Raw genomic sequence first — 22,958 nt, 5'->3', positions numbered from 1 at the left:
CTTATCAAATGCTTTACTGAAATCCATATACACCACATCAACTGCTTTACCCTCATCCACCTGTTTGGTCACCTTCTCAAAGAACTCAATAAGGTTTGTGAGGCACGACCTACCCTTCGCAAAACCATGTTGACTATCTCTGATCAAATTATTCCTTTCCACATGATTATACATCCGATCTCTTATAAAACTTTCCAAGACATTGCCCACAACAGAAGTAAGGCTCACTGATCTATAGTTACTGGGGTTGCCTCTACTCCCCTTCTTGAACAAGGGGACAACATTTGCTATCCTCCAGTCTTCTGGCACTATTCCTGTAGACAAAGATGACTTAAAGATCAAAGCCAAAGACTCAGCAATCTCCTCCCTAGCTTCCCAGAGAATCCTAGGATAAATTCCATCCGGCCCAGGGGACTTATCTATTTTAACACTTTCCAGAATCGCTACCTCCTCCTTATGAACCTCAAGCCCTTCTAGTCTAGTAGCCTGTATCACAGTATTCTCCTCGACAACATTGTCTTTTTCCTGTGTGAATACTGATGTAAAATACTCATTTTCATTTCATTTAGCACCACTCCTATCTCCTCGCACTCCACGCACAACTTCCCACTACTGTCCTTGACTGGCCCTACTCTTACCCTAGTCATTCTTTTATTCCTGACGCATCTATAGGAAGCTTTAGGGTTATCCTTGATCCTACCTGCCAAAGACTTCTCATGTCCCCTCCTGGCTCTTCTTAGCTCTCTCTTTAGATCCTTCCTAACTCTCAAGCACCCTAACTGAACCTTCACGTCTCATCATTACATAAGCCTCCTTCTTCCTTTTGACAAGTGTTTCAACTGCTTTAGTAAACCACGGTTCCCTCGCTCAACCACTTCCTCCCTGCCTGACAGGTACATACTTATCAAGGACACGCAGTAGCTGTTCCTTGAACATTCTCCACATTTCCATTGTGCCCATCCCCTGCAGGAGCTCATCCTGAGTCAAGCCAGTGACTCAGGAGGTTTTTCACAGGAAACCGAGCTTCATATTCTTCCCCGAGTCACATCTTCTGTACATATCATTCTTTTCTTGCTACTCCAGCTCATTGGAATTTCGCATTTTTCACAGCTTTCCCTTTTCTCAAGGGCTCAAAGTTCCGCTCTTGATTCAGATTCCAAACCATGGTTGTATTGTGATTTTGGCTTTATTTGATGCATATGGGTGTGGGGGAAACATGAACTATCATGCCATATGTATTCGTGTTGCAGAAGAAAAAGTCCAACTCATTCCTCAAGTAAGTTAACTTCTTCATCCGAGACTCCTAACGGGGGAAACCCACGCTCAGCCCCAGGATTTGCGCGCACTGGTCTGATTGGCCGAACACAGGTCACATGGCCCTACAAGAACGCGCCCCTTAAAGGGGTATGCTATTTTGGAGGCAGTTCAGAGGAGGTTTTCTAGATTGATATCTGGAATGAACGGGCTGACTTATCAGGACAGGTTGGACAGACTGGGTTTGTTTCCACTGGAGCTTTAGAAGAGTGAGGGGTGACGTGATTGAGGTTTAGAAGATCCTGAACCTGCAATAGCATACCCCTTTAAGGGGCGAGATCTTGGAGGGCCATGTGACCTGTGTTCGGCCAATCGGACCAGCGCGCGCAAATCCTGGGGCTGCGCGTGGGTTTCCCCCATTAGGAGTCTGGGGTGGTGGAGAACGGTAACCTTTATCTCACCCTCTGTAACTGGTTACTTATCTTAATAATCCATTTATTCATTGATCTCCTTGGTCATTTCTTCCAGGACACTATATTTGGCGATGAGGATTAATCGGAGTGCCTTCCTACTACTACAGAAATCGGAGAGCAGACCTCGTGTGGAAGTCTTTTGTTTTGAAGAAAACTTGTAAAGCAGTTTGTGGAGTGTCAACCTGCTCTCTCTTGGGAAACCTGAGCCATTCGACCCTAGCACAGAACAGTGGGTGCTTTATGTCGAATGCCTGCGCTAATGCAATTGAGGGGAACAGAAGCAGCGGGTAATCCTACTGACGGCCTGCGGGGCTCCCGCCTATAACCGGAGAAGGAGCCTGACTTCTCCGCATGACCTCGACTTTGAGAAGCTTGTGGAATTAGTCGAGAGACATTATCACCCAAAGCCCTCGGCGATAATGCAACGATCCAAATTCAATTAAATGACGAGAGCCCCAGGGGAGACGATAGCAACATTCATGGCGCGCCTGAAAGAAACGAGCTTGGATCTGCAGTCTGGGTGTGGACGGGGACGAAGGAGCCCTGCAGAGTCTGGTGTCTCCGGTGAGATGGTGGAAAGGTTCCCGGTCAAATTTGAGAACTGGCTGCCATGTCTCAGGGAGTCTCGATCAGGAAGGAGGGCAGCTCAAATTCGACGGGGAACGTTTAACCTTGTCTTCGACACCTGGCGTTGGGGTGGCCTTCTGGTTGTGTGTGCCCCTGTTCCGGGTTTTGGTCGAGGTGGTGAGAGCTGCCCGAGCCGGCCAGGCTGGCCCCCCCCACCGCGGGAGCCTGGGTTGTTGACAGCCTGGGCCTGGTCGAGTCGGCAGACTGGAAGTAATGAAGCTTGTGTTCTGATCTTTGAAATCCATAAAGTTCCTGAACGATGCCCTCCTTATACATCCTACTTTGTCCTTGATGACTACTTCCTTCATGTGCCTATGGAGTGAACTTTTCTCCAGATGACTACCTCGCTTCTCAGTTGTCATCCTGGACTTTACTCCCTGAGAATTGTGATGCTTGTCTGCTATTGTTATTTTGTTTGTTTGCAGGGTAGTGAATTCTTTGGGGGTGATGGCTTGTACCATTAATTATGCTAAATTAACAGAGTTCGACTATTAATCGACTGGGACCAGACTGTTTTCCATTTGAGCCTTGGATATTGACCCCTTTTTCCCTTTTGGGGGTGATGTTGGCGGTTTGATCATCTGGTTTGACCTTGGTTTGGGGTTGGAGGATGGGGTGGTGGGGGCTCAATTATTTGCCCCTAACTCTTGTCCTTGCTCTATTTTTGCTTTCGCTGTGGGCGACCATGGGTCATTAACGTGGGTCTGGTCTTGCTCGGTCCTCTCCTCGAATTTATCTTTGCACTTTGCCATCTCGAAGGTGTGGGGGGCTGCCTGTTCCAATCTGGATTTGGAGAAGAGTTCAAGTTGTGCTGTAAGCGTTAGCCAAATTCTCCTTTGTATTGAGGTTCCCAGGTATTGTTTTCTCCTCCTGTCATTCTGTTTTGAAGCTATGGGTGTGTTGGAGGTTTGATGTGCTGCCTGTATCCTGTTCTGGTGCAGGTGGGCCACCTGCCCATGGGGGGGGGAAATTATTGGGGGCTTTGTCCCTGTTTTATCTGATCTCGTTGTTCCTAACACAGCAATGGCTGTTGTCATGGGCTGTACCGGCTGTATATTCATACCTGTCACTGTATTTTTTTCTGTGGTACAGAATAATCCAAGGCAGGGGATCACCCGGATTTGGGGCCTTCATTTTTGGTTTCTGAACCCAATGGCTGGGAAATTCATGACGGCAGCCTGGGCCCATTCTGCCCCCTTGGAAAGGAAGAAGGTTAAGTGTTCTGGTTTCTGCTTGGCACTTCCCTGCAATAGCCAGTCAGCTGAAGCTCCCACATAGGCCTTCAATGCAAGTTCCACCGGGACAAAAACATGGGAATGATTGGACGTGACAAGTAAGTACCTGATCGCAAACCCAACCCAACACCTGCCTGCTTTCAACCGTCCATGGATAGAGTGACCCACCCTTCCCAGGTTCAGGACTGGCCAGGGCCCCTGCTTGGCCAACCTCCACAGATGGGGCAATACGGCCAGCCCACTATGTGCCTGCGGGAGAGAGCAAACTCCGCACCACATTGTAGAAGGATATCCAATCCACATTCATCAACGGAGGCCTATCCACACTCAACACAGCAGGACGGAGGAAACTGCTTGGTATAGAGACTTTACCTTCACTGAATAAATAATCTCCGTCCCTGGTAGACCTGGAATCTCAGCGTCTTTGCCATTCAGAATGGCAGAGGTCTGCTAAATTGTGTTGATTTAACAAAGTTAAGCTAAATTGTACAATGATCACTTCCAGCATCTACTATAAGAGCAGAGAATGCCGTGGGGTTAGGCCAAGACCAAGGAGAATTCAGCCTTTGACAGTCAAGGGTGTAACGGAGGATCTGAGTGATGGGGTTAATTGTTTTCCCTTTATTCTTTCATGCAATGTGATGTCGCTGGCAGGACCAGCTTTTGTTTCCCATCCCTAATTGCCTTTGAACCAAGTGTCTTGCCCAGCCATTTCATAATCTTTATTATTGTCACAAGTAGCCTTACATTAACACTGTAATGAAGTCACTGTGAAAAGCCCCTAGTCGCCACATTCTGGCGCTTGTTCGGGTACACGGACGGAAAATTCAGAATGTCCAATTCACCTAACAAGCACGTCTTTCGGGATTTGTGGGAGGAAACCGGAGCACCCGGAGGAAACCCACGCAGACACGGCGAGAACGCGCAGACTCCGCGCAGACAGTGAGCCAAGTGGGAATCGAACCCGGATCCCTGGTGCTGTTAAGCAACAGTGCTAACCACTGTGCCGCCCCACTGTGCTACCGTGCCACCCCAGAGAGGCAGTTAAGAGTCAACAATCTTGCAGTGGATCTGCAATCACATGTAGGCCAGACCAGGTAAGGGCGGCAGATTTCCTTCCCTGAAGGACATTAGTGAACCAGATGGGTTTTCACAATTGATAGTCACAATTGATCATGGTCAGCATCAGAGACAAGCTTGCAGTTGATTTATTGATTGAATTAATACGCTGTGGTGGGATTTTAACCCATTTCCTCAGAGAGTTAGATTGCCCATCCAGACACATTACCAGTACAACACCATCTCCTCCAAATATTGCAACTTCCATTGAATAGCGTCCCTCACATTGAAAAACATCACCCAGCATTTTGCAAGGGCTTCAATTACAAGGGGCACAGAAGACACGTCGTGACGATTGTCCTGCAAGATCCGGGTGGTAACCCAAAGCGTAGGAAGGTTAGTGACGGAGAAAATGATGGGAGTGGAGGACAAAGTGGTAAAATGATGGGAGTGGAGGATGAGGGGGAACCCACGGCAGGAGAAATGGAACGCCAAAGTAGGAACACGGGATGGAACTAAACAAAAATACTGACCTCTGGCACTCTGCTCAAACTGAGGCACTGAGCTTTAAAGAGAGTGTTCTGGGCAGACGGGGAGTATATTCCTGTGCCATAGGGACCAGCAAATGATTCAATGATAGAATCCTTCACGGAATTCCTGGGGAAAAAGACAAGCTTGGTTAGACCTACATTTCCACAGGTTTTCGGCCGCAGCCCCTCACCCCTCTGACGTGCGTATATGTAATTCCGAGTGTATATTTGGACTCAGCTGCTGCTCCTCATGTTTGAACCCGCTAATGGGCCTGGAATTTCCTCGATCCCATTCACACCAATCGTGGTGATAGGAACTTCGCCCACAAAGTTCTTGTGTCACACATCTGTTGATGCAGTTGCATTGTAACTGGGATGTGTGAAACAAACACAGATGCTGCATCGGTAACAGTGGTAAGAACGCACGGGTTGCTGTTCCTTGCTCTGGTACCACACTCTCAGAGCCTTGGAATGGCTGTGGGGGGTGGAGGAGGAGTGCAGGCACGGACGTGGGGGGGGGGGGGGGGGGGGGCGGTGCTGGTGGGAAGGGCCTGAATCATCTTGGCTGCATTGAGACTGACAGCTGTGGTCAATGTCTCGACAGGAGGTATATATCAGGTGAAATAGACAGGTTAAGTAAGTGGGAAAAACCTGGAAGATAGAACATAGAACATTACAGTGCAGTACAGGCCCTTCAGCCCTCAATGTTGCACCGACCTGTGAAACCGCTCTAAAGCCCATCTACACTATTCCCTTATCGTCCCTATGTCCATCCAATGACCATTTAAATGCCCTTAATGTCGGCGAGTCCACTACTGTTGCAGGCAGGGCATTCCACGCCATTACAATCTCTGAGTAAAGAACCTACCTCTGACATCTGTCCTATATCTATCTCCCCACAGTTTAAAGCTATGTCCCCTTGTGTGAGCCATCACCATCCGAGGAAAAAGGCTCTCACTGTCCACCCTATCTAATCCTCTGATCATCTTGTATGCCTCAATTAAGTCACCTCTTAACCTTCTTCTCTCCAACGAAAACAGCCTTAAGTCCCTCAGCCTTTCTTCATAAGATCTTCCCTACATACCAGGCAACATGAAAAATGAAAATGAAAATCGCTTATTGTCACGAGTAGGCTTCAATGAAGTTACTGTGAAAAGCCCCTAGTCGCCACATTCCGGCGCCTGTCCGGGGAGGCTGGTACGGGAATTGAACCGTGCTGCTGGCCTGCTTGTTCTGCTTTAAAAGCCAGCGATTTAGCCTGGTGAGCTAAACCAGCCCCTAAGCCCCAACATCCTGGTAAATCTCCTCTGCACCCTTTCCAATGCTTCCACATCCTTCCTATAATGCGGCGACCAGAACTGCACGCAATACTCCAAATGAGGTCGCACCAGAGTTTTTTACAGCTGCAACATGACCTCATGGCTCCTAAACTCAATCCCTCTACCAATTAAAGCTAACACACCGTACGCCTTCTTAACAACCCTCTCAACCTGGGTCGCAACTTTCAGGGATGGAATATCAGAGCGGAAAATGTGAAGTTAGGCACTTTGGTAGGAAAAATAAAGGAGCGGAATATTATTTAAACTGAGAAAGCTGCAATGCAGAGGGATTTGGGAGTCCTTGTGCATAAAGGTCGGGCCTGTGCTCATTGGAGTTTAGAAGAGTGAGAGGCAACCTTATTGAGACATTGAGGATTCTCAGGGGGTTTGATAGGGTGGATGCTCAGAGGATGTTTCCCTTGTAAAGGAAGTCTGGGACCAGAGGGCATAATCTCAGAGTAAGGAGTTGCCCATTTCAGACAGAGATGAGGAGGAATTTCTTCAATCAGAGGGTAGTGAATCTGTGGAATTCTTCACCACAGAGAGTTGTAGTGACTGGGTCAGTAAGTATGTTCAAGGCTGAGATAGGCAGGCTTTTATTGAGTAAGGGAATAAAGGGTTATGGAGATAAGGCAGGAAAGTGGCGTTGAGGATTATCAAATCAGATCAGTCATGATCTCATTGAATGATAGAACCGACTCGATGGGCCAGATGACCTACTTCTACTCCTATATCTTATAGTCGTACAGTATAAACTCTGGAGAGCTCAGTTGGACAAATATCAAGTGGCTTTGGAGTTGCACTAAGCTTTTTGGGTGATGTAGTACTTGCGTTAAAGTCGGGAAAGTTATGAGCATTTAGTTTTTGCACAAGGCAGTGCAGAGGATCGATGTCATTCAGCAGCAGAGCACCTCAGCAGACACATGTCACGACTAATCGAGGAGATTGGAGCACAACCCAACCCAAATCTGGCAACACACACCAATCCCTTCACTAGAAAATGGAACAACTCAAGACCAGGGAATCCCAGACCTGAGGGTCAGAGACATAGCTGACGTAAGGGGTGTTTGAGACACAAGTATTTCCAGGATGTGGGTCTGGCTAGTGCCCTTTTGTAGGGCCATTTGGCCCATCATGCTTGTGACAGCTCTTTGAAAGAGCCATCTAATTAATCAGTCCCATTCCCCTCCCCTTTTCCATCATTATGACTTTTTCCCTTCAAATCTTTATCCACTTGAATTTCGTAAGTTATCACTGAATCTCAGGCAGCACTTACCAGGTCTCAACTCACAACCATTAAATAAATAATTCTCCTCATATCTAGCTCTTTCGCCCGTTACCTTAAATCTGTTTTATCTCATAGTCACTGGAAACAGTTACTCTATATTCTCGCAAAGCCTCTGATAATTCTCTACCAAAGCTTCCTTTGAGCTTTTCTCCTCTGTGGGAGAACGATCCCAGATTCTTTATCCTCCACACTTAATTATAGAATTATAGAATTTACAGTGCAGAAGGAGGCCATTCGGCCCATCGTGTCTGCACCGGCTCTTGGAAAGAGCACCTTACCCAAGCCCACACCTCCACCCTATCCCCATAACCAAGTAACTCCACCCAACACTAAGGGCAATTTTGGACACTAAAGGCAATTTAGCATGGCCAATCCACCTAACCTGCACATCTTTGGACTGTGGGAGGAAACCGGAGCACCCGGAGGAAACCCACGCAGACACGGGGAGAACGTGCAGACTCCGCACAGACAGTGACCCAAGCCGGGAATGGAACCTGGGACCCTGGAGCTGTGAAGCAATTGTGCTATCCACTATGCTACCGTGCTGCCCTTTAACGGGAGCACTTTGTCCCTGGTTCCATTCTGAGAAACCTCACCCCCAACCTTCCTGCTGTAAGAGGGACAGTCCCAGCTGGTAACACCAATCCCCACGCTTGTTGGGAAGTGGCAGGCAACATGAGACACCAGAGGAGTTGTGAAATGTAAATAGTGAGGGTTATTCTCAAATTAAGAGTTTGACAATTGTACAATGACAATGACACAGTGTGGTTACGCAAACTTACCAGGCTGCGTCAAAGTTGGTATGTCTGGGTGTACTGTAACGCCACTTGGCATACACAATGGTAGAGAACACTCTGTCCCTTACTTCAGGCAAGGTAGTGAATCGATCCTTTCGAAACCCCTCAAAGCCAGACTGCGTTGATTTTAAGACCTTCATGTTTTTTAATCCAGCATGAACCACGGGTGGTTCTGTAAAGCAACCAGGAGCGCACAGGTGAGAATATCATAGAATGCCTACAATCATCTATTCGGCCCATCGAACCTGCACCAACCTTCTGAAAGAGCCCCCTACCTAGGCCCACTCTCCCGCCCTATCCCCACCTAACCTGCATATATTTGGACACTGAGGGGCAATTTTTAACACGACCAATCCACCTAAGCTTTGGACTGTGAGAGGAAACTGGAGCACCCGGAGAAAACCCACGCAGACACGGGGCGAATGTGTAAACTCCACACAGTCACCCAAGGCTGTAATTAAACCTGGGTCCCTGGCGCTGTGAGGCAGCAGTGCTAAACACTGTGCCACTCTATGATAATTTGCAAGTGACCGTCTCGGCTTAATTCTTTTTTACATTTAGAGTACCCAATTATTTTTTTGTCAATTAAGGGGAATCTAGCGCGGCCAATCCACCTACCCTGCACATCTTAGGGTTGTGGGGGTGAGACCCACGCAGACACGGGGAGAATATGCAAACTCCACACGGACAGTGACCCGGGGCCGGGATCGAACCCGGGACCTCGATGCCATGAGGCAGCAGGGCTAACGACTGCGCCGCCGTGTACATATGTACAACCCCACTTGATCAGATTTCTCGGCTGAGACTCTGAGTCTATTGAGGGAGTGGAAGAGAATTCCAAGCTGCAGTTTGCAAGAAGAGGAACGCAGTGTTTCTTTCTACGTTCCCTAGTCAAAAGCAGATGAACTAGTCATTCAACAACAACTTACATTAAAACAGCACCTTTCATGTGAAACATGTCCGTGATACTTGAAGGACAAACATGCAGAATGTGAAGATTGCACTATGGATGGATTGATGGTCGAAGCTTGGTTGAAGAGGAAGGTTTTGCTGAGATGTATAAGGACGAGAGCTGACTGGAGAAGCAGAAAGATTCAGGCAGGAGTTGCCAAAAAGCTGAACTGACCCAGTTAAAGTCCCCTTTCACCAGTGGTGTGTGTGTGGGGGGGTGGGTGGGGGAGCTGGTATTGGAAGCACAGAATATTTTTGGAAGCAGGTATATCAAACTGGAGTCCACCCCCTCACCACCACCACCACCATAGGCTCAGGATAAGAGGCAGCAGATTTAAAACAGAGTTGAGGAGAAACTACTTCTGTGGAATTCGCTACTCCAGAGTGCGGTGGATGCTGGGACAGTGAGTAAATTTAAGGAGGAGTTTGACAGATTTTTAATTAGTGATGGGTGGAAGGGGTTACGGAGAACGGGCAGGATGGTGGAGGTGAGGCCATGATCATATTGAATCATATTGAGCAGGCCCGAGAAGCTAAATTGCCGACTCCTACTTCCTGTTCTTATAAGCAAGAACTATTCTGTCTAATTCCACCTTCCAGCTCTTGGTCTGCTGTCTTGTAGGGAACAGCACTTCAAGCACAAATCTGGTGTTTATGATTAATAAAGGGATTTGTTTGAAGACTAAGGGGATAAGGAGTTATGGGGAGAAGGCAAGAGAATGGGGATGAGTAGCATATCAGCCATGAGCGAATGGTGCAGCAGACCCGATGGGCAGAATGGCCTAATTCTGTTCCTATATCTTATGCTTTTATGGACTTATGGGATCGGTTACAAATGCCGATCTATACTGAAAATATGTGCTTTTCTCCTGCAGTGTAATTTGTTGTGATTGTTTGAAATTTGGTGTTCTTTTATTTGTTCCAGGAACATATGTACATTCGATCAGATCATGGCTGATCTCTTCCTGGTCTCAAATTCACTTCGCTACACGGTACGTACGGTAACACAATGGGTAGCACTGTTGCTTCACAGCGCCAGGGTCCCAGGTTCGATTCCCAGCTTGGGTCACTGTCTATGCGGAGTCTGCACGTTCTCCCCGTGTCTGTTTGGGTTTCCTCCGTGTGCTCCGGTTTCCTCCCACAAGTCCTGAAAGACGTGCTTGTTAGGTGAATTGGACATTCTGAATTCTTCCTCTGTGTACCTCTACAGGTGCCAGAATGGCGACTAGGGGCTTTTCACAGTAACTTCAGTGCAGTGTTAATGTAAGCCTACTTGAAATGAAATGAAAATGAAAATTGCTTATTGTCACAAGTAGGCTTCAAATGAAGTTACTGTGAAAAGCCCCTAGTCGCCACATTCCGGCGCCTGTTCGGGGAGGCTGGTACGGGAATTAAACCGTGCTGCTGGCCTGCCTTGGTCTGCTTTAAAAGCCAGTGATTTAGCCCAGTGTGCTAAACCAGCCTCTCTTGTGACAATAAAGATTATTATTATTATACCTGTTCCATATCTCTTTAACCCATTTTAAAAATCAGAAATATATCTATCTCTCTCTTGAAACCATCTAATGACTCAGACTCCACCGCACTATGGGGCAGCAAGTTCCACACATTCACCACCCTCTGCGAGAGGTAGTTCCTCCTCATCTCAGTTTTAAATTTACCGCCTCTCAACCTAATCTGTGAGCTAGGTTGCCCTACAAGGGGGAACATCTAGTCTACATTTACTTTATCGATCCCTTTTACTGAGTACAAGTGTCCCTTCTGATGAGTACAAGATGAAAAACTTCAGCAACACTTCTCCTTTTTCAGCAAGATTCAAGACTCTTCTGAGAACATGCCTCTGCCACCTTTCCGAATATCCCTCCATTTGGTCCCGTGTCAAACACGTCTCTTCACGCTTCTGTGGAACTGCTTGTCATGTTTTTACTACTTTATGAGCATTCCTGCTATTGAACTTGCTTCTTTGAGAGTTGTCAGGAAGATTTCCGAGGGGCGTTTTTCCTCTCTCAGTGCTGACGGGTCTAGTGCGCTGGAAGACCGGATTTCACTGATTCAGTGAACTGAGTGATCCTTGGGTACTGCTAAAAATCCTCCATTAGGCACAATACATTCTCAGAGAGGAAACCCTTACCCTTAAGGTTAGCAGCATTGCTAAAAGGCCAGGTCAACCCCATGATATAGACCGAGAAGATCTATGTCCTTTTTTGACTGGTAATAGATCTTTATCCATTTTTGATTAACCATAGCTTGTCATTCATGCGTGCCAGAAACTGCGATATACAAATTGATAATCTTAAAGGTCCTGCCCCCTGTGACTGAATAGATTCTACTTTGCTGTGGTTGGAAGGAGTTTTAAAAATATTCTTAGCAGCACTCGACAAGCAGTAATTATTACTCATTCACGGAAGCTCTGAGAGTGATGAGGGTGAGTCACATCGTGAGGAATTGGAACTGCACGTTTGTCAGACCAGGTTTGATGTGTTGGGTACTCTGGATCTGTAGAGACTGTGTTTACCTTAGCAGTAACATAGACAGGCTACCTACACTTGTAATAGCACAACTCTACGTTATTTAACTAAGAGCTGTTAAACATACTTGCACTGTGGGTCAACACTATGTTAGGTTGACTGAAGACCTATGGCTATCCTGACCAGCCTATACTGCTAGCACATGGGAGATGTTTGTGCTACTGACTGCAGGCTCTGTCTGTCTCAGAGGCTGCATCCCGAATGAGCGGGAAAACTAGTGCCCTCTGGCTTTATAGTGACCGTGCCCTAACTGGTGATTGGCTGCTGTGTTGTGTGTGTTGATTGGTCTTGCAGTGTGTCAGTCAGTGTGTGTCTCTGCACCATCATATACTGATGTGTATATTATGACAAGGTTAACCTGCTAGGCTACCTCCCCTGAAGAACACTAATGAACCAGTTTGTTAAGAAAAATCTCCTGGGATGTATCGGATTTGCTTAACTGCAAAGGCATCAAAGGTTGGAAGCGAAGACTTACCGTTCTGCATTTGTTCAACTTCACAAAAGTGCGTTGCTTCGTGATTATGAATGAAGGCGTGTACATGGCCAATACCGCCCTGTAATGAAAATAAATCCAGATATATTCCTTATTTTTCCTAGATCAGCAGATTTCCTATGAAGAGCAGTTAAGTATCGCACAATACGTTAAAGGTCATTAAAAAGAATGACCTGATATACACTGCCTGAAATGAAGATGTAAACAAATGTGATAATAACTTTCTAAAGTGAGATTAGATATATACTTGAAAAGGAATTTAAAAAGGTGGATTGTGCGGAAATAACATAAGACTCGGATTTCTTGGATTGGATTTAATTTGTTGTCACGTGCACCGAGGTACAGTGAAAAGTATTGTTCTGCGTACAGTCCAGACAGATCGGTCCATACCTGAAAATACAAAGGACATACATAAATACACAATGTAAATACATGGACACAGGCATGGGGTGAGCATACAGAGTGTAGTACTGTTCAGCAGAGAAGACCTGTGGAGCGATCAGTTCAGTCCATAAGAGGGTCATTCAGGAGTCTATGTCAACGGGGAAGAAGCTGTTTTTGAATCTGTTAGTGCGTGTTCTCCTGCCCGATGGAAGAAGTTGGAAGAGAGAATAGCCTGGGTGCGAGGGGTCTTTGATTATGCTGCCCGCTTTCCTAAGGCAGCGGGAGGTGTAGACAGACTCAATGGTTGGGAGGCGGGTTCGCGTGATCGACGGGGCTGTGATCACGACTCCGGTTTCTTACGGTCTTGGGTCGAGCAGTTGCCATACCAGGCTGTGATGCAGCCAGATAGGAGTTTTCTATGGTGCATCTGTAAAAATTGATAAGAGCCAATGTGGACATGCCGAATTTCCTTAAGAGTCCTGAGGAAGTATAGGCGTTGTTGTGTTGGATAAATCTTTCATAGTGTTTCACAGACACAATGTGGCCAATGACCTCCCGTTGTGCTTTATCATTCTACTGGCCTATTTGTGTAGCCAGAGTCACATGATACCCACTTACCAAATCAAATCTCCTCTGGAGAGCTTGGGTCTGTGATCTGCTGTCACGTTGGTCAAGGGAAATGCTACAAGAACACTCTATCTATCGCTTCATTTGGGAGATTTAACATTGACTCCTAGTCACAGAATCACAGAATTGTTACGGTGCAGAAGAACACCATTCGGCCAATCAGGTCTCCAAACGAGCATTATCACTGAGTGCCACCCTCCTAAATTTCCCCCATACCCCCTGCACATGGTTTTTATTCAAATAATAATCTAATGTACCCTTAGATGCCTCAATTGAACCTACCTCTACCACACATCCAGGCCGTGCATTCCAGACCCCAACCACTAGCTGTGTGAAAACGTTTTTTCTCACATCACATTTGAATCTTTTGCAAATCAGTTTAAACCTGTGCCCTCTCGTTCTTGATCCTTTAACGAGCAGGAACAGTTTCTCCCCGTCTACTCTGTCCAGCCTCCTCATGATTTTGAACACCTCTATCGAATCTCCTCTAAGTTTTCCAAGGAGAACAGTCCCAAACTCGCCAATCTACATCATAACTGGACAGCTTCTTGTGAACCTCTCCTCCACTGTCTCCAATACGTTCAAATCCTTCCTATAATGTGGCGTCCAGAATTGTACACAATATTCCAACTGAGGTCCAGCTAGAGTCTTGTGTGAATTTAGCATAACCTCCTCGCTCTTGTACTCTGGGAGAAACTCGCCCAGGATCACCGCCGCTGATGCAATCAAGTCAGAACAGAAGCGGGAAAGCAAGTGGAGGCAGAGAGAAAACGCAAGGAGAGGAAAGCCCTCGGCTCCAGCAGGGCTTATAGCAGGACCTTCCTTTGCAGTGACCTACCTGTCATGATATACACCTGTGTATATCATGGAGTGCAGACAGGCAGTGATTGACACACAGGATGACCAGTGAGCACACAGAACACAGCAGCCAATCACCAGACAGGACACTACCACTATAAAGCCAGAGGGCACTAGGTTTCCCGCTCTCTCTGGACCCAGCCACTGAGACAGTCAGAGTCCATGAGCTAGCCAGTGCAAACACCATGCGGTAGCTAGTAAGTCTGGTCAGGCTAGTACTAGGTCTCCAGTCAATTCAGTATAGTGTCAACCCACAGCTGAACATGTATATTAGTTAATACGTTGAATAAAATCGTGTTGGATCTCATCCAGTGTTGGAGGTCTGTCTCTCGCTACACTGCATCAAGTGCAGCCCACGTTGACCCAACCTGCCTAACACATCACTACCGGCCCCCTTGACCCTATCAAATACCCCAGATGAACAATATGATCATCGTCGACTTGGTGGATAGAGGAATATAGGACAGAGGAGCAGGAAGGAGCCATTCAGCCCTTCAACTCTGCTCTACCAGTCAGTAAGATCATGGCTGATTTGGGTGTGATTTTAACTCCATTTTCCTTCCCGCTCCCCCCCCCCCCCCCCCCCCCCTCCCCCCTGTACCTTTGAGTCCCCTGTCAATCATAAATTTGTCTAACTCTGCCTGGAATAAATTCACTGACCCAGCCTCCACTGCTCTTCGGGGAAGGGAATGCCACAGACTAACAACCCACTGACAGCAACGGTTTCTCCTCACATCTGCCTTCAAGGGGAAAACTCTTATTCGTAAAATATGGCCCCTGGTTCTAGTCTCCCCCATATGAGGGAACACCCACCGTGGTATCCACACCATCAAATCCCCTCAGGATATTATAAGTTTCAGTAAGATCACCTTTCACTCTTCTGAACTTGAACAAGTTCATAACTCTGAGATTCTATGATGATGTACTAGAGGGAGGATGATTTGATTTGTGTTATATTGTCATGTGAGAGTACCTTTAAGAAATGGGTGTTTATAAATGGGTGTGCATATAAGTATCTGTAATGAGAGTACCTTTAAGAAATGGGTGTTCATTACTGCAGTGATGGCAGAGAGTGGGTGGAGCTGGGCTGTCTGTCAGCTTTTTACTTTTGTTTTAGGCTGTTTGTTGCAGGGTGTGTTTTAGTTTCGTTTTCAGAGCTGGATAGCTGCAGTCACAGCCAGAAGGGGCATTAGAATCTTTCTCTGTAATCTAAAGATAGTAAATCGATCCTGGTGATTTAAAACTAATAACAGTCGTGACTTTAACCTGATGTGCTTCTGGTAAAAGATGTTTTAAGTCTTATGGATGTTAAAAGGAAAGCTTAAAGGATTACTTAGTGTTGTATTCTTTGAGGGTTGTATTTGAATCAATATGTTCACTGTATGTTTTAAAAAGGTTAACTTGAGTTCATAGAATAGACATTGTTTTGCTTTAAAATATACTTTTCCATTTCTGCTGTATCACACCTGTGGAATGGGCCGTGTGCTCCCCATACCACAATCTAGTAAAAGTTGTGGGTCAGGTGAACTCCATGATACACTTTGGGGTTCTCTAAACCCTGGCCCATAACAATATGCATTTTGAAACAACCAATGTATTTATAAATACGAACATATCAAATAGGAGCTGAGGTAGACCATTCGGCCCCTCGAGTCTGCTCTGCCATTTAATAAGATCATGGCCGATCTGTTTGCATTTCGAGTTCTGCATTTCCATCTACCCCCGATAACCTTTGATTCCCTTGTCTACCAAGAATCGAGCTATCTTTGCCTTAAAGATATTCAATGACCCCGCCCCCACAAGCTCCTGAGGCAGAGTGTTCCAAAGATGCACAATGCTCTGAGAGAAAGGAATTCTCCTCATCTCTGTCCTACAAGGGTGACATGTAATTTTAAAACAGTGGACCCTCGTTCTGGACTCACCCACATGAACGAACATCTTTTGCACGTCCACAATGTCAATACCATTTGGAGCCTAGATACTTCAATTAAGTCACTCCTCACTCTTCGAAACTCCAGCGGAAAGAGGCCCAACCTGTCTAGACTTTCCTCATGGCCTTTGTTACTTCCAGATATCAATCTAGTAGACCTCCTCTGAACCGTAGACCTCCTCTGAACCATAGACCTCCTCTGAACCGTACTCCTCCTCTGAACTGTAGACCTCCTCTGAACCGTAGACCTCCTCTGAACTGCCTCCAAATTTTGCAATTCATTTGGAGATGAATGCTTCCACCAATGCTCTGAATCCTGATAATCGCTGCAGGTGCCCCTCATCCGCAGTTGAGTGTCACTCGTCTGCGGTGCATTGGAGTGCTGGGGTGTACGGTATTTTTGGCATCATATGAGCGGAGAATAACAGAGACAAAGGTCAAGGGCGCGATTCTCCGCAAATGCGGCGAGTCGTAAAGGCTGCTGTGAAACCGGCCGTGTTTCGCGGCAGCCTCCGCGCCCCCTCACGGGACCCGATTCTCCCCCCCAGGCGGGGCTAGCAGCGCGGCCCCGTGAAGCACGGCATCGCGGGCTTAGCGACGGTCGCTAAGCCCGCGCGCCAAGCATCACGGCGGCTGACGCGCATGATGACGTCAGCCGCGCATGCGCGGGTTGGACAGCTCCAACCCGCGCATGCGCGGATAAAGTCATCACGCATATGCGTCAAACCCGCGCATGTGCGGGCCATCATGCCCCTCAGCCGCCCCGCGGACTGATCCTGCGGGGCGGCGGAGGAACAAAGAGTGCGCGGGTATCGTACCCGCTGCCCGCGATCGGTGCCCACCGATCGCAGGCCCATGCCACCCTTGGCACGGCCGTGATGCGGCCGTGCCAATCGGTGCCATGGTTGTCCGGGACAGCACTTTGCGGCCGTTTTCACGAACGGTGAGAGCAGGTGTGTTTGCGTTCGTGAAAACGGCCGTAAAGGCCTGGGAACTCGGCCCATCGGCCTGGGGAGAATCGCTGTTCGCCGTAAAAAACGGCGAGCAGCGATTCGTGTCGTGGGGCGGCAGTGGGGGGGGGGGGGGGGGGGAGAATAGCGGGAGGTCGGGAAAAATGTCGGGAAGGCCCTCCCACTATTCTCCGACCTGTTGTGGGCAGCGGAGAATCGCGCCCCAAGTTCTTGCAGTTACAAATTGGTTGTGGAATTGTCAGCTGTGGAATACCATTCGATCTACCCCCGGCGCCCGCTTTCAGGGGCAAGTGAAATGAGAATAGGTGAAAAAAGTTAAGTCAGTGAAAATACTAAATCAAATGTTGCCCCAGCACGACACCTCACAGCACCTGCCGTTAGCTAGACTTGACCCTTTGACTCAAAAGCCCAAAGTTACTGCAAGTGTGAGCTGATAACTAAGGACCCAAGTGACCCAGGGCAACAAATCGGGCATCTCGTAACCATTCGGAAATGAAGAGCAGAATCACTGAAATAAAAGCAATATACTGCGAATGCTGGTTTAGCTCACAAGGCTAAATCGCTGGCATTTAAAGCAGACCAAGCAGGCCAGCAGCACAGTTCAATTCCCATACCAGCCTCCCCGGACAGGCGCCGGAATGTGGTGACTAGGGGCTTTTCACAGTAACTTCATTGAAGCCTACACGTGACAATAAGCGATTTTCATTTCATTCATTTTCATGCCTGAAATCTCAAATATTTTCTTGACAAATGCATGGACAGGATGGGTATAGAGGGACACGGCACAAGGAAGTGCTGAGGGTTTTGGCAAAGGTTGGTATCATGACCGGTACAAGCATGGAGGGCCGAAGGGCCTGTTCCTGTGCTGTATTGTTCTTTGTTCTTAAAACTGTGAAGAGGCCATACTAACTTGAAATGTTAACTGTGTCCGGGATTCTCCGTGTGAGTCCACCCCGCTACTCCTGCTAGCGAGGACGGAGAATTTGGCACTCAGGCAAATCTCCTACTCACCGCAGCGGTGTGATGATATGCATAAAGCAGTTCTGTACATAATGTTATGCATGACCTCCGACCACTAGGTGGCAGTGTAATCCCATCAGGTGACCCTGTGGCTGAGGAGTTGGGAGTAGGTCGTGCTTGCAGTATCTCTACAGTAGTTAATTAGTGTTAGTGGTTTATTATTTTATCTATCCTAGTTACCGTATCACGCAGCTGTCCCACAATGAATGATTTAAACTAGATGTTCTGTCGTTTGTCATTTACTTCGGCCAATCCACAGAACACGATAAGCGAGATTGGAGAATCCCTCTGCCGTGAACGGATGGAGAATCCCGTCTTGTGTGTTTCTCTCTCCCCAGATGCTGCCCGAACCTGCTGACATTCTCCAGCATTTTCTGCTTTGATAGCAGAAACACTGAGATGGCGAGCCAATTAAAACGGGGTGAATTAAACATCAAAGCAGGTACAGAACGAGAAATAAACAGAGCAAGTAAAGATAGGAAGGAGGAGAAAAAAATTGAAACTGGAAAAGCAAGAAAAGCAATTAACATGTTAAATTTGCCATATTCTAAATCTAACCCATACTATTAGCTAATTCTCCATACCAGAGAAGCTGATTTAGAATAATTAACAATCAGGTGCTTTATCTAAAGGATCCCGATGCCACCAACTCCCAGGACTAAACAGATGCCGCAGGTTTAGTTTTTATCTCTCATGCAAATGCAGCAATTTCATAACGTTTAAAACATTTTAATGGCGAGCGGCGTTGTGTTCCGGTTCACTCAGTGACTTGAAGTTGCTGTGGCAACATGCATTTTGACATACATGTCGTCTGGAGCTATGGAAAGTAATGATTGAGACGCCGACGGTCTTTCCATCACACGGATGACCAGGAGTCTTTCCCACTCTTACCGCCAGCCATTGTCGTTTGTTTTAAAGCGTTGCAGGTTGACAACCAACCTCATTGGCCATGGAAGGAATGTGACTTCATTGAGCATCTAGTCCTGGAGAGGGACTGAAAGTCAATGGTTCTGGATCTGAGGCAGTGACGCCACCCAATGCACTACAAACCCTGGTGAGGCAGACAGCTAGGTGCTCTTTTTACTCAGCTACCAGAAGAATGATGCAACTCAGACATACAGAAACCACCCAGGATAAAGCAATCGACTCGATCAGCACCCCATCCACAACCTTAAACATTCACTCCCTCCACCACTGGCGCACAGTATGTAGCACCTACAAAACGCACCTCGCCAACGTTCTTTCAGCATCACGTTCCAAACCCACAGCCTCATCCATCTAGAAGGGTCAGCACGTTCTCCCTGCGTCTGTGTGGGTTTCCTCCGGGCGTTCCGGTTTACTTCCGCAAGTCCCAAAAGACGTGCTTGTTAGGTGAATTGGGCATTCTGAATTCTCCCTCCCTGTACCCGAACAGGCGCCAGATTGTGGCGACGAGGGGCTTTCCACAGTAACTTCATTGCAGTTAATGTAAGCCTACTTGTGACAATAATAAAGATTATTATTATTATTTTTGTAGCCTCAGATGCCCATAGGCTGCTTTACCCTTTGAGAGGGGGGAGCTGACTGGTGGCGGTTTAACCCGAGGATCACCACACCTCAGGCGAGGGGCAAAGCGGGCGTTCATGAATAACCTCAGCTGCTACGGGAAATGGCCCCGTGCTGTTGGCCACAATCTGCGTCACAAAACAGCTGTCCAGCCAGCTGAGCCGCACCTACAGCCGCATGTCCAGTGTAGATGGACCTTGCTGCTACACCACATGGACCGCAGTGGTTCAAGAAGGCGGCTGTATCATGTGGCAAATGGAGGATCTTAGCAATATTGTCTTCTAAATACTGGGACACTTTAAGGGTTAAATGCCTGCAATTATAATTTATTTGACTGCAGTGGTCACGTTTTTGAAAAGGATTTTGTTTAGTAAAGACCTGGGAATTTCTAGGCAAATGCAGGTGAAAATTGACCAGAGGAATGTGGCTTGACTGGTGAAGCCACCAGAGTGTTATTGTGCTTTGCAGCCTGCAGAAATCATTTGTTTTCTAGCTTGGGGAGATGAGGTCATTGCTGGGTGGAGCCCAGGAACGCTGAGAGGCAGGGAGTTTTTTGGAGAAGCTTTGGGAGAGAGAGGACCTTAATTCTGATCTGCCTGAAACTGAGTCCACAATTCTCTCATAAGAGGATAGTTATAAAAGAGTAATAACAGATAATGCAGAGCAGTCTTGGCTGGGGACAAGGAAGGAGCTCAAACACCGCAGGTGAACCAGCTATTTGAAGATATTCAGCCAGAGTCTGAATGGAGTCTAACACGACCCAAATCTGTTTTATAACGCAAGTATTACTCTATGCCATGCTAATTTTAAGATAGATGGAGAGCTGTATGTTAATTTTCCTGTTGTTTAATGGGAAATTGAGTAGTTGGGTTAAGGAGTAATTGTAAGTTGTTCTTTTCGGTAGTGAAGTTAAAAAGTGCAATATTGTATTCATAATGAAGTTTTGGTTTAGAAATACCAGAGCCCTATTTCTTCATGCAATCACTCCTCGAGTGAATCATTCTTTCCACACAGTCTTAAAACTAAACTAAAATATTGGGTTTCGGTCCCGTATCCTCATCACTGCTGGGGTTTCATCTGGGATTGTAATAATAATAATGATCGTTATTGTCACAAGTAGGCTTCCATTAATACTGCAATGACGTTACTGTGAAAATCCCCGGCGCCTGTTCGGGTACACAGAGGGAGAATTCAGAATGTCCAAATTACCTAACAAGAACGTCTTTCGGGACTTGTGGGAGGAAACCGGAGCACCCGGAAGAAACCCACGCAGACACGGGGAGAACATGTAGACTCCGCACAGACAGTGACCCAAGCTGGGAATCAAACATGGGTCCCTGGCACTGTGAAGCAACAGTGCTAACCACTATGCTACCGTGCTGCCCAAATGACACCAACATTTGTTAGGATACCAGACGGGAACTCTGACCAATAGGTATATTTTATGTAAAAATAACCTTTAATTTAAACACAGCAGTGACCATATTAACATCAAAGAAATAATGTTACGATTATCAGATAAACAGTTCTTAAACGCACGGAAAATCTTAAACTTATGCCTGACACCTTTACTATAAATATTCACTTGTAAGTAAAGTTAACAGAACAGGTTTGCTTATTTAACTGTGTTGAGATTTTTTGGAGAGAAAACCTTTAAGAGCAACCTGAATATCCTTCTGTCTTCTCAGAAGCTGCTGCTCAACCTGACAGTATTTGACAAAGCTGCTGTTCAACTTAAAAACCTCCAGCAGACTGCAAATCTACAGGCGGGCCTGGCTCCTCCCCTTAATTACATCATCTGTGTCCCACTATGATGTACCATCACCTGCTTAGGTAGGACTACATTCATAGAACATAAAACATAGAACATACAGTGCAGAAGGAGGCCATTTGACCCATCAAGTCTGCACCAACCCACTTAAGCCCTCACTTCCACCCTATCCCCGTAACCCAATAACCATTCCTAACCTTTTCGGACACTAAGGGCAACTTAGAATGGCCAATCCACCTAACCTGCATGTCTGTGTACTGTGGGAGGAAACCGGAGCACCCGGAGGAAAACCACGCAGACACGTGGAGAACGTTCAGACTCCGCACAGACAGTGACCCAGCAGGGAATAGAACCTGGGACCCTGGTGCTGTGAAGCCACAGTACTATCCACTTGGGCTACCGTGCTGCCCAAAATCCTTCACAACTTATCTACTCCCGAAGGAATCTCCAGCAGTCTTAACAATATCCCTTTACACCTCTCAGATAAAAAAAACTAAATGGTTAGACTCAATCATGACTTTGCCTTTTATGACCTCTTAATTGCAGCATTAGCAGCCACACAGTCTGGACACTTTAACTTAGGCTCTTTGACAATGTTACTGCAACACATATATACCTTGACTCAGTCTTTTAAAAAATATCTTACTACAACCAATATTAAAATTCAATGAGTGAGATTCTCCGTCTTGTTGCAATGCCCGTGCCTGCAACAGGATTCTTCGTTCCGCCAGTCAATGGGATTTGCCATTGTGCACAGCCCCACGCTGTCGGGAAATCCCCAGGCGCGAGTGTGTTGCCAGCGCAACCCAGAATCCTGACAGCGGAGAATCCAGCCCAATATATTTACCAATATCCTATATTCATCACAGTAGCTTTAGCTTCTTCTTCCTTTTCAGTTTCTTCATTTCCTGGGAGGCTCTGAAGGTTTGACCACAATTTGAACATGTTGCTGCTGGTCCTTTCTGCATAACAGTATGGTATAATAATATGTGTATATATATAGATTGGATTGGATTGGATTTGTTTATTGTCATGTGTACCGAAGTGCAGTAAAAAATATTTTTCTGCGAGCAGCTCAACAGATCATTAAGTACATGGGAAGAAAAGGGAATAAAAGAAAATACATAATAGGGCAGCACAAGGTACACAATGTAACTACATAAGCACCGACATCGGATGAAGCATAGAGGGTGTAGTGTTAATGAGGTCAGTCCATAAGAGGGTCATTTAGGATACTGGTGACAGCAGGGAAGAAGCTGTTTTTGAGTCTGTTTGTGTGTGTTCTCAGCCTTCTGTAT

The 22,958-nt window shown here is 46.7% G+C and overlaps 1 protein-coding gene across 1 annotated transcript in view; it reads right to left on the bottom strand.

The window, feature by feature from the left end:
• uox (urate oxidase) overlaps positions 1-22,958 on the bottom strand; it is a 47,153-nt gene that overhangs the window by 9,733 nt on the left and 14,462 nt on the right. Inside the window, exons 4-6 of the mRNA XM_038793665.1 lie at positions 12,537-12,615; positions 8,568-8,754; positions 5,182-5,305 (exon numbers count right to left, since the gene is read on the bottom strand). Coding sequence (XP_038649593.1) covers positions 5,182-5,305; positions 8,568-8,754; positions 12,537-12,615 — 390 coding nt within the window. The remainder of the gene's footprint in view (positions 1-5,181; positions 5,306-8,567; positions 8,755-12,536; positions 12,616-22,958) is intronic.

Source organism: Scyliorhinus canicula, chromosome 4, assembly GCF_902713615.1.
Source record: "Scyliorhinus canicula chromosome 4, sScyCan1.1, whole genome shotgun sequence".
In the NCBI taxonomy this organism is placed as follows: domain Eukaryota; kingdom Metazoa; phylum Chordata; class Chondrichthyes; order Carcharhiniformes; family Scyliorhinidae; genus Scyliorhinus; species Scyliorhinus canicula.
Note: the sequence above shows the minus strand (reverse complement) of the source record. Positions and strands in the feature narration are given on the sequence as shown.